Source organism: Elgaria multicarinata, chromosome 6, assembly GCF_023053635.1.
Source record: "Elgaria multicarinata webbii isolate HBS135686 ecotype San Diego chromosome 6, rElgMul1.1.pri, whole genome shotgun sequence".
NCBI lineage: Eukaryota > Metazoa > Chordata > Lepidosauria > Squamata > Anguidae > Elgaria > Elgaria multicarinata.
The window spans coordinates 101,605,942-101,618,781 of record NC_086176.1 but is presented as its reverse complement, the minus strand read 5'-3'; the positions used below and the strand labels follow the sequence as shown (position 1 = coordinate 101,618,781).

Here is a 12,840-nt window from a genome sequence, read left to right as displayed (position 1 = left end):
GGTTGCACCCTCGATGCTGTTTTCAGTTCCGAACAGACAGATCTGTGGGCGGAGGTGATAAATACCTCTGCGTTGTCATGGACAGACCATTTTCTGGTCAGGGTTAATATCATGGCCACCATCCACCCGTGCAGGGGTGGTGGACCTCTTAAGATGGTCCGCCCTCGAAAGCTGATGGATCCTCTTGGATTCCAGAAAGCCTTAGAGGGTGCTTTGGCTGGTATTGTCGACGATCCTGTTGAAGCCCTGGTCAATAGATGGAATCAAGACCTAACTAGGGCTATCGACACAATTGCCCCCAAACGTCCTCTCCGACCTGCTTCCAATAGGGCACCTTAGTACACAGAAGATCTCAGGAAGTTGAAGCGGGAAGGTCGACGACTGGAGCGCCGATGGAGGAAAACTCGTCTCATATCCGACAAGGCACGTCATAGAGAACATCTTTGTTCATATGGGGTGGCAATACGTGCAGCGAAGAAAGCTTTCTTCTCTGACCGCATTGCGTCTGCGAATTCACATCCAGCAGAACTGTTTAGGGTGGTGAGGGGTCTAACTCAGGCACCTCCTCCCCTGAACTCAGTTTTAGAGCCTTCGGTAGTTTGCTGTGATGCATTTAATGATCATTTCACAGATAAAATCTCTCGGATAAGAGCCAATTTAGATGCCATCGTGATAACTGAAGCTGAAGTGTCCAGCAACTCTGTGAGTAGGATTACACTGGATCAGTTTCAGTTGGTGAGTACTGATGATGTGGACAAGCTGCCTGGACGAGTAAGGAGGACAACTTGTCCTTTCGATCCCTGTCCTTCTTGGCTGGTCACCCAGGGAGGAGATGCAGTTAGACTACAACTACAACATATTATTAATGCATCTCTCAGGGAGGGGAGTTTTCCACCATGTTTAAAAGAAGCAGTGGTATGGCCTCTTCTAAAAAAGCCCTCCCTGGACAGACCAGTATCAAATCTTCCATTTTGGGGCAAGGTGATTGAGAGGGCAGTTGCTTTCCAACTCCAATCAGTCTTGGATGATACAGATTTTCTAGACCCATTTCAACCTAGCTTAGGATATGGAGTTGAGATAGCTATGGTCGCCTTAGTAGACGATCTCCGCATGAGTATTGACAGGAGGAGTGTGTCCCTGCTGGTACTTTTGGATCTTTCAGCGGCTTTCGATACCATCGACCATGGTATCCTTCTGGAACGCCTGAGGGATTTGGGAATCGGGGGCGCTGTGCTCCGGTGGTTCCGGTCCTACCTCTCAGGTAGATTCCAAATGGTGATGCTTGGGGATAGTTGCTCCTCAAAAAAGGAGCTGTTGTATGGCGTACCACAAGGTGCCATCCTATCCCCAATGCTGTTTAACATCTACATGAAACTGCTGGGAGAGATCATCCGGAGGCATGGGTAGGGGTGCTATCAGTATGCTGATGACAACCAAATATATTTCTCTATGCCTTCAATAACAGCATCAGCTAAGGATAGTGTGTCTCCTCTGAATGAATGCTTGGAGGCGGTAATGGATGAGGAAAAACAAACTGAAGCTGAATCCAGACAAAACTGAGGTGCTTGCTGTCAAGGGCTCTGACCTAGGTTTGGAGGTGTGTCAACCAGTTCTGGATGGGGCTACACTCCCCCTGAAAGACTGTGTTCGCAGTTTGGGGGTGCTCCTGGATCCGTTGCACCAAATGACAGCCCAGATAGATGTGACAGCCAGGAGTGCCTACTATCAGCTTTGGCTGATACGCCAGCTGTGCCCCTTCTTAAAGTCAGAAGACCTAAAGACAGTAGTGCACGCGCTGGTAACCTCAAGGCTTGACTTCTGCAATGCGCTCTACAAATGGCTACCATTGTACCTAGTTCGGAAACTTCAACTAGTTCAAAATATGGCAGCCAGGTTGGTCACCGGTACATCTAGGGGTGAGCATATTACCCCAACATTAAAATCACTCCACTGGCTGCCTATTAGTTTCCGGGCAAAGTACAAAGTGTTGGTCATTACCTTTAAAGCCCTAAATGGTTTGGGTCCAGGTTACCTGCACACTCAGGTCTCTGGGGTGAACTTATTTCAGTCAACTAAAACTAGGCTGATATCAGTTTCCCAGAGAACCTTTTCTTCTGTCACCCCCAGATTGTGGAATGGCCTGCCAGAGGAAATTCGTAAAATTAACTCTGTGTGATTTTAAGGCAGCCTTAAAGACTAGCCTTTTCCGGCAGGCCTATCCAGATCAATGTAAAATCAAGAATTTTTAAGATGTATTGATTCCTGTTCTAATGTTGTTCCCCGCCTTGATCCAAAGGGAGAGGCGGGTAAGAAATAAATAAATATATTATTATTATTATTAAAGATGTCCTGCTCTGAGTGCTACTTTGTGTTAACTATATTGTCCGCTACTAAAATCAGAGCCTACTTGGAAGAGAGTTCAAGAACATTCTGTGACTGTTATATCAAGTGAGATCCACAAAGCATTCTAATGTATTTATGCAACAACTTTAAAACTTTCAGATCGCTTTTATTTATGCAACAACTTTAAAACGTTCAGATTGCTTTTATTTACGCAACAACTTTAAAACTTTCAGATTGCTTTTACTAGACAATTCTGATTTAAGATCTGCCATCCATTTATGCCTTACCATATTACAGTCATTAAGAATACCACTCTTTTGATTTGCTGCTTATTTAATTCTGAATTTACTTTGTTTCATTACCTTGACAACTTTGTCTTTAGTTGTATGCTGCTGCAGAATCTTGAATTGCAGTATTAAAAATTAAAATTAAAATTTTAAATTTTAAATTATACATGGGTTGTGTTCAAGAGGGTACTTCTGGGCATGTGTGCATAGGATTGCAGCTTTAAACCATTTCATGTCCTCACTGTATTATCAAAGCAAATTTGTAATAGTGTCATCCACTTACAGTCAATGAAAAAAATGGCAGAGTACGAACCAATTTAAAATTACTAAGAGCATAGATTTTTCTAATCCTATTCACCCACCATATTCTCGTCATTCATCTTTTGTCACTTTTGTTTTCCCTGCCCTCAAATTGGTGATCTACTAATCTGTCACTTTCAGATGACCACCCAATGTCAGCATGATTTAACTGAGAGTAGAACTCAATTTTCCCTGGGCCAAATTCTACACTATCATAAACCACCCTAGTATGTACAGAACTTAAATATTTTGTTTTACCACATGATCTTTACTAATTTCATCGACATTATAGGAGAGCAGTAGTTGATCATCCTGATAGCCCTGCACAAGATTTCCTGTCAATAGCTATAATACTCAGAGATGAGTAGAAGATGAAGTATCCTGCCACCATGTAATGAAAATGGACAAAGGTTAGCTTTCATTTCTCACATCCTCCAAAGCCGATTCTTCACCAAGGAATGAAATCTTGAAGTTTGTGCAAATAAGTTTCCCATAAACGCCACGATTTGATCCATCGTCTTTTATATACTTCAAAACCATGTTTGCTTCACAAAGCAGCAGTTCACCTGATGGAAATTAATAGGCTTCTTAGCATAGTGTAATGAAGCATTCCAGTTCTTATATTCAAAGCTTCTCAAATTACACTTCACTATAGATGCAGGATATAAAAAACTACACACACACACAAACACGGTATTCAAATTAGCAACCAGCTGCTAGTATTTTTGCTCTAAACTGAATTGCTAGTACCCTTTAAAATCCACTTTTAAAACTAAACCCATTATATAATTGTCAGCCTTGGTCTGAAAGCTAGCTAAGAGAACATTCTAAAGGGTCTCTGCACAATTCATCTTGATTAGAAGCAGCAGCAAGGATGCTAATACTCGAAGCCACAACGACTGCTTGAGACCTAGTTGCTCTATGTATAGCTGAGTTTCCCACTACTTCTCCATAATCATATTTATTGGACTTTACATCTGGAACCCACCTTTAAACCCAACATATGACATCCACTTGGCCAGATGCAGATGACAGGGCTCCTATACCTTAATAGGTGTATAGAGGGATTTTTTTTTTGCAGGGGGGAGGGCAGATTCAGTTCATGATGCAGAAGCTACACTAGCTAAGAATCTTTCTACACACCTATTAAAGGTAAAGGAATACTCATCCCCAACCTATGCGAATCTTCTTGAACAAAGTAATGCTGGTGTCCACATTTTGTAATCAATTCCTACATGAATCACTGCAACCATGTGAGGGTACCTTTAGTTTGGCACTTTCTCCCCAAATGTCTAGACTGTTCTTGGCTCGTAGCAGAGAGGAAGCTTCAGCAATGAATCTTTAAGTCCTATCCCCACCATCATTCTTTAAAGGCTCAAATCTCTTCTTTCCCAGTATTCGAACATATATCTAGCCAGTCTTTCTATCTCCACTTTTAAGAGGTTTGGTTATTTGAATGAAAGTGACAGTCCCTTCAAGAGCAAGGTTGTCTACCTCCCAAACCTAGGAGGGTTTTCATGTGACAGAAATAGAGGAGGCATCCTGCAAAACTGTAAAAATGCAGTTAGACCAACTGTGACACTTGTTCTTTATTTTAGCGCTCAGGTCACCTTGTTTAAGGTGTGTGTTGTACAAAATACAGCAATAGCAGCAACCAACATTAAAATGTTTGTTTAACATTACCTGGCAACAAATGAGGATCAACCTCCTTTTCTATGGGTTCCCGTACATATACCTCCTATAAGAAATGAGGGCATTGCATTAGTCAAGAGTTAAGGAAAAAAGCTCTGTGTTCCAAGTTGTAAGAGCATATTTTAAAGGCAAATCACTTTATCAGTGCTATACTGATAAGAAAATAAAACTGTCAAAGTTATACAGTAACTCGAGATCACAGCTAGGTGAATAGGCAGTCTAGTAAACATCTTATGGATTTATCTGCAAAGTTGCTTTATATACATGGAATAGTACAAGTTGCTGTTAACAGGAAAACCATGAACATCCCTTGTTCACACCTACTGAAGTGAAAAGAGCTTCTATTTTAGCAAATAAGTTTTGATATCTCTTCAATGTATGTGTCAGCTCATTCTAACTTCTACTTTTATAGTTACATGTTTATATATTAGTAAATGCCAACATAGCAAAGTATTACAGAAATGGGTCAATAATGCCATAAAAATAACAAACATTGAAACGGAAGTGAAGAACAAACCTCCTTCCACTGTTGTCAACTTATCTGGACTGCAGTTTCATAGTATTTCTCATGGACTTGTACTGAAAGGGCACTCAGGTTTAAGCCCTATATCTCCGCATTTCCTTGCACATTAGGAAATACAGTTTGCTATTAACAAAGTTTCTTCAGTGGTCTTTACTTCCTAGCAAGTATATCTAATGTCGAAGACACAGTAACTCCAGTAATACTTATGTCAGCTGAATGCTCAATTGTTTCCTTCAAGGAGTAATACATTATGTAACTATGAATCCTGCAGCACTTATCAGATGCTATTTAGTGTTAAAAATTAAAGGGTTTCAAGTTAGTTCAATTAACATACTGCCTCAATATCAGTTGCTTAGGAAAAGGTTTGGCACATGGCTGGTCTGAGAAGCTAATATAGCAACTTAGGCTTCTAAAAGAACAAACAAGCCCAGATGCATTTTATATGATTTGACACCCTTTTATTTCTTTCATGAACATATAAAAAAACAGGTATACACCACCTCCCATTTGTGCAAATTTAGAAAATGTCATCATTAGTTTATCTTTCATTGGCGATCTAAGTATACTTGTACTGACTGCTATTGCAGTTATTTTACAGTTGAAATTTGTAACAGAAAAATGAAACTATAATGATGTGTAAGCTACTTCCTGTTCTTTTGTGCATTCAAAAATAGACAATAAAGTTTATTTTGTGTGTGTGTGTGTGTTTGTGTGAGCTGCTTAGATAATAATAACAGTAAGAGCAACTGCCTTAATGTTTTATGTGGGCTTCTCAGGTTTTAATTTTTGTGAAGCATGCAGAGAGCTTTGGCTATTGGGTGGTATAGAGTATCTGGTTAGCAATTGTGGAAGAGAGGATGCTGGATTAGTTAGGCCTTTGATCTGATCTAGCAGAGTTCTTATGTTATTATATTTTTCTAGCATTTTACCTCAAACAGAAATTAATCTCAATTTGAGACAGGCAATTGTTTTCTCTAAAGATGAAAGCAGTCTTCATTGTTTCATTCTCAGATACTAAGGTAAACCAACATTAATAGCATCCTTTAGATTTACACTCACATGGAGGTTTGCTCCTTTATCATGGCAAAATCATTGCAAAATTACCAGACTTGTTAGATATACTGCAGTATTCAGTATTTTTCTACTTCTTAGAAAAGCTTGATTAGCTCTTTCTGGGAATTGCTAATCCTGAACAAGATAAAAAGTTAAGATGGGCAAAACCTAACAGAACTAACATGGTAAGATTTTTAAATATGAATCATGACTCCCATTTACTATCCAACATCTAAAAGCTATTAGCTTTGCCCTGGCTGAGTGTTTAAAATCTGTTTTAAATGTTAACTTTTTTATGTTTTTAAATTTTGTATATTGATTTTTAATGTTCAGACTTTTTAATGCAATCTTTTTAAGCTTTGGCTATGGGGAGGTATATAAATGTAATAAATTAATAAAAATTAGAGCAGTAGCTATTTAAAAGTATTTTATACTGTTCTTTATCTCACAATACCAGGATAGTATATAACATGCAATAAAAAAATCCCAATATAATGTACAATAAAAATAACACATCAGCTGCAGCAACCAAAGACAGGAAATATGTAAGGCAGACCACTTAACCAGCGTAAGAAAGCAATTTAAAATGCCTGGGCAAACAGGTTATGAACTGGCATCCTAAAGAATATAATATTGGCTTTGGGAGGATGTTCCACAATCAGGGCACCACAATATAGAAGACTTTCTCCCTTCTTGTCACATAATGTACCAATGTTACTTGGAGAAGAACCTACCAAACTATTGTAAAGCATGGGAGAAGAGCTTCTGCTGATATTTGAGTCTCAAACTGTCAAGGACTTTAAAGAAAGAACAAGCACCTTGGATTGGGCTTGAAAGTGAATACCAGTCGATTCAGATCCTTCAAAATGGGTTACCAGAGTACAATCCACTGTAGTTAGAATGCTTTTACTCTCTGGTATACCTAAATTTGCTTCCTGAATATTTCCTTTTGTTTAATGGTTGTTTTTCTTCTGCAATATTCAAAAATTAATAAATCTCAATCCCTACCCAGCCACTTATCTTATAACATAACATTTGCATTACTATAACAAATAGCAAGTTGGCAAACAAACAACGTAAACTAGGAGAGGCATCCATAGTGAGAAAAGGGGTTCTGGATATTCACAAAGCAGGATCTGCCCAAGTGTAAAGTCATGACAGACACTGAAGACAACAACTGCTCATTCCCAGGTAAGTTTTGGCTGAGGAAAAATCAGCCCAGCTAAGTTCTGGAACCAAACATGTATGGAGTAGTCCAGAGTAATCTTACTAGCAACAATTCTGCCATTCAAGTAGTTTAGAAAACTTACTAGGGCAAATCATTGAATCATAGAATAGCAGAGTTGGAAAGGGCCTACAAGGCCATCGAGTCCAACTCCCTGCTCAATGCAGGAATCCACCCTAAAGCATCCCTGACAGATGGTTGTCCAGCTGCCTCTTGAAGGCCTCACATGTGTCTTGTGTTAAATTCACATGTGTCTTGTGTTAAAACACACACACAATTAAAGGCAAGAATTTGAATACTGCATCAACACCAAACGGTAGATATTTTGAATGCTATTAATAGAACCTAGCTTGAAAATTAAATGTCATTTGGAAACACAATTAAATCTCTAATATTGTGCTGAGCTCTGAACTAAAAGCTGAGTTAGTAATTAAGGTTCCGTAGAAAACAGGATGCTACAGCTAAAGCGACTCCGTGTTGACCTGTTGAAATAAGGAAAGTTGCATAGCAATTGAAATGCGTAATTGCAAAAAGCAAGTGTGTACTTTCCAGAAGTATGTTTGTCTATAATCACATTTTAGCTGATGTTTATACTAGTAAAGCATTAAAATCTTTTATCTTTTGGAAGGAAATACTCTTAATGATAAATATAACAAAGGATAACTGAGCTATATGCACCTGCATACCATGTTCCCTTTATTTAAGTCTGTGCTATTCTCATGTATTTTAATCAGTGGGGAAAATACACAAAGTGCCATGTCCTCTGAGCTATACTTTTCAGACTGCAAATGGAAGGAGCTCCCCAATTTTAAAAAATCCCTGTGCGAAGACACAGTCCAGAACGCTAAATTTTCCCTCTCAGACATACATATTTTCCATATGCGCCCATGTGGTTTGTGCGCAAGGAAGCATTTTAATACAAAATCCACAATCTAATCTACATATTAAAATCAACAGCAAGTTACTTTTTACTCAGCATGATTAACTAAAGCTAGTAGGTACTGGTTCACACATTGATAATATTGTTTCCACCACTTTGGAGATTTTTAGAACAAGCAATTGTTCAGTATCATTTGGACAGATTTGACCTGATGATATAACCTGATGATATGACATACACTACCAGAAAGTTGGATTTATATCTTGTATAGATAGTTAAGCTCAACATATGCTGGAGTCAGTATCTGCCTGCATCATCAGTTGCTCCTTACTTTTGAGGAAAGACTTAGCTGGTTTTAGAAACATTTTTGTGCATTGCACAAAAAATCCCTTGACAATTGTCCAGATATGAGCCAACAGGAAATCAGCCAAATATAGATGCTGTCAACACTGAACTTTGCATACCAGTGAGTTGCATATTGTGGGAAAATAAGTGACAGTTTAACCTTAACAGTATCTACTCCAGAGAAAATGCAATTCCCTGAAGTTACTACACTTCAATTTTCTTTTAAAGATGACAGGATACAACACAAAAAACTAATTTTACCATAGTAAATAGTTAGCCAGTTCTTTGCCAACTAGAAACAAGTAAAAGGATATGGAATGCAAAACTGACCAAACATTTCCTGCCATCCACTATTAACTATTGTAAATGCCAACCAGGCCTTCATCTTAACTAGGATTTGAAACTGTCTTTTGAAGCTGGTTTTAAATCAAGTGACCCTGGTGACATCATTCCTTTTAATGATTAAAACCTTAAGTAGAAGGGTAGAAAGAATCTGTACTCAGGAGTGCGAGCATGCAATCATACAGCATAACTCATCTCTTAATGATTATTATACAACAGGCCAACTGTACATCAGCACTCAAAACTGAAATTTAGCCAGACCAAGAACACTCCAGTAAAAGTAACAATTAATCAGCACAACAAAGCAAGTTCGCTTTGCAAAGTTACCCAAAAATTACATAGGGCAAGTTTCTCTGTGTTGCACTTTGGGCAAGGAAATCCGGGTACAGATCTCTGTTCAACTATGAACCAGTCAATTTCTCTTTGTCCAATATCTCCATATGGTTGTTATGAAAATAAATGGGAAGCAGAGACACATACCACCTGAACTCCTAGGAGGAAGTAACTCCGAAGTTTATGGAGTTACTTTATTTGCTTCACAATTCCACAGTTAGCTCAGGTGGAGATTAACACAAAGGTGTTCCAAGCAAGAGCTGTTTGACAACATTCTAATCCCTGGGTTTTCCCTAAGCACCACCTTGCTTCCATTTTAATGAACAAAATTTTACTCTGGAATTCCCTGCACACTACACAGAAAGCTGGACATAATAGTGTTACCCCAGAGTAATCTTCATCTCACCCGAGCTTTACGGTAAGGTTTGGGCAAATTATTTCTGTGATAAAGACATGGCACTAGATATCTGGTTCCTCCATCTAAATATGTTTTGCTAAATGTTCTTTGTTCTACTAAAAATTAACATGAAATTTCCATTATTATTATTATTATTATTATTATTATTATTTATTTATATAGCACCATCAATGTACATGGTGCTGTACAGAGTAAAACAGTAAATAGCAAGACTCTGCCGCATAGGCTTACAATCTAATAAAATCATAGTAAAACAATAAGGAGGGGAAGAGAATGCAAACAGACACAGGGTAGGGTAAGCAGGCACAGGGTAGGGTAAAACTAACAGTATAAAGAATACTAAATTCTTTAGTATTCACTAAAGAATACTGGTGCTGGAGTTTGTTTGTTTTTACATTAAACAATAATTTGGGATGTTAAAGTCATTTTTTAATGTTCTTCAATTAATAAAGCAGAATGAAACTAAAAAACAAGTAGAACCAGTATGGAGCTGGCCCGAAGGGCAAGTTCAAGTATCACTTCTTTGTCAAGTATGCTTCAACAAGCAAAGCTTTGTTTATGCTTTCTGGCTGAGTCAAAAGAAAGCAGAGTACCTATTTTCAAAAGTAGTTTCTTTCAAGGTCTTCAATAAAGTTAGACCCAATAGTACTATCACCCCCAAAGGTTGTATTTCTTTATTGCAGAAACCAAGGATTTCTACTGAAGAATTTACAGACGAGCTTTGCATATTCTAAATAAAATATTCAGGAAAATAGTGAAGTTTTCATGAAAGCTGTCCAATTCCAAATAAAGTAAGCATATGCGAAGAAAGAAAACAGCAACAGCGTATGCGAAGAAAGAAAACAGCGACTTCTTCCACCTGTCACATCTGGGACCCAAGACATCCAGGATTGTCTTAACATTAACTCAAACACCCACCACAAAATCTCCCTGAGTGTGCAGAGGCACAACTTTCCTACTAACCACTGCCCCCTTATTTTATTGTACCTAAAAAAAAATTGTCTAGCAGATCCACTTCCTCCCTGCTCAACTGATCAGGCAGCCTGATACATTCTGAACAATTTCAGTTCTCCCTTCAAAGGGTAAGCTACACATGGAGAAATTTATCTTGCTTCCCACTAAACCTATATCCTCTACTCTCAGCCAAATCCACTCTTTCCACCATTTCCATTTAATCGAATTTCCTGTCTTATTCCCAACTCTAGAATCTCAAAGTTACCCAATACAATAATTCTTCGTTAAGGGCCTCTTGGCTTCCTGCCTTTCCTCATCCCAGTTCCTGTATTCAGCTGCTTTCCAGCCTACATTACTCACACTTGATCCCTTCCCCCAAGCCAATGAAAGCATTGAGAAGGATCTAAATCAGAAAATTGGACTTACTGTGAAGTGGTGTTCTAGTCAGTAAGGGATAGAGCAAGCAGGAAAGGGTTAGCTCCCACTTCTGTGGAAGGCAAGACCAAAAAAATGAAATTTTAAAGGCACAGTTACAAACAATTCCAACAAGGAGAAAAGATAGAAGACAACAGAGGAAACCAATGTGGCTCCACAAAAAGCTTAGAGATGACCTGAAAACAAAAAAGGGATACATATAGGAAGTGGAAGGAAGGCCAGGCTACAAAAGAAGAGGACAGACAAGTGGCGCAGAAGTGCCGAAATGGCGTCAGGAAGGCTAAAGCTGTGAATGAGCTGAGATTAGCGAGGGATGCTAAAAGCAATAAAAAGGCTTTCTTCAGATACGTGAGTAGTAAAAGACAGAGGAAAGAAATGGTGGTTCAACTGCTTAATGAGGATGGCAAATTGATAACAGACGACAAACAAAAGGCTGAAGTGCTCAATTCCTACTTTGCCTCGGTCTTCTCCCAAAAGCGGGTCTATGACCCCCCTGGAAAAAGTGAAGCAGAAGTTGAGGGGGCAGGATTGCAGTTTGAGATTGATAAACAAATGGTCAAAGAACACCTAATTTCCTTGAATGAGTTTAAATCTCCAGGGCCTGATGAACTGCATCCAAGAGTAATGAAGGAGCTAGCGGAAGAACTCTCAGAACCTTTGTCTATTATCTTTGCAAAATCATGGAAGACGGGTGAGGTGCCGGACGACTGGAGGAGGGCTAACGTTGTCCCTATCTTCAAAAAGGGCAAAAAGGAGGAACCTGGGAACTACAGACCAGTCAGTCTGACATCCATCCCTGGGAAAATTCTGGAGCAGATTATAAAGAAGTCAGTTTGTAAACACCTTGAAATCAATGCAGTGATTACTAGAAGCCAACATGGATTTGTCAGGAACAAATCTTGTCAGACTAATTTGATCTCATTTTTTGATAGGATAACCTCCCTTGTGGACTGTGGGAATGCTGTGGATGTCATATATCTTGACTTCAGCAAAGCTTTTGACAAAGTACCACATGACATTCTGATTAACAAACTAGCTAAAAGTGGGCTAGATGGAACAACTATTAGGTGGATCCACAGTTGGCTACAGAATCGGACTCAAAGAGTACTTATCAATGGAACCTTCTCAAACTGGGGAGAGGCAACGAGTGGGGTGCCGCAAGGCTCAGTCCTGGGCCCAGTGCTCTTCAACATTTTTATTAATGATTTGGACAAGGAGGTGCAGGGAACGCTGATCAAATTTGCAGATGACACAAAATTGGGTGGGATAGCTAATACCCTGGAAGACAGAAACAAACTTCAAAGTGATCTGGATAGGCTGGAGTGCTGGGCTGAAAACAACAGAAAGAAATTTAATAGGGATAAATGCCAAGTTCTACATTTAGGGAATAGAAACCAAATGCACAGTTACAAGATGGGGGACACTTGGCTCAGCAATACTACAAACGAGAAAGATCTTGGAATTGTTGTAGATCACAAGCTGAATATGAGCCAACAGTGCGATATGGCTGCAAGAAAGGCAAATGTTATTTTGGGCTGCATTAATAGAAGTATAGCTTCCAAATCACGTGAGGTACTGGTTCCTCTCTATTCGGCCCTGGTTAGGCCTCATCTAGAGTATTGTGTCCAGTTCTGGGCTCCACAATTCAAGAAGGACGCAGACAAGCTGGAGCGTGTTCAGAAGAGGGCAACCAGGATGATCAGAGGTCTA

The 12,840-nt window shown here is 39.1% G+C and overlaps 1 protein-coding gene across 5 annotated transcripts in view; it reads right to left on the bottom strand.

The window, feature by feature from the left end:
• The window catches only part of MTMR12 (myotubularin related protein 12), a 39,085-nt gene that overhangs the window by 21,229 nt on the left and 5,016 nt on the right, over positions 1–12,840 (bottom strand). Inside the window, exons 1-3 of one of the 5 annotated variants that reach the window (XM_063128178.1) lie at positions 11,122–11,209; positions 4,614–4,668; positions 3,360–3,496 (exon numbers count right to left, since the gene is read on the bottom strand). In XM_063128178.1, coding sequence (XP_062984248.1) covers positions 3,360–3,470 — 111 coding nt within the window. In that variant the 5' untranslated portion in view covers positions 3,471–3,496; positions 4,614–4,668; positions 11,122–11,209. Of the gene's footprint in view, positions 1–3,359; positions 3,497–3,918; positions 3,961–4,193; positions 4,229–4,613; positions 4,669–6,074; positions 6,094–11,121; positions 11,210–12,840 lie in introns of those variants that run through there. The other 4 variants (XM_063128179.1, XM_063128175.1, XM_063128180.1 and 1 more) reach the window with 4 other exon arrangements.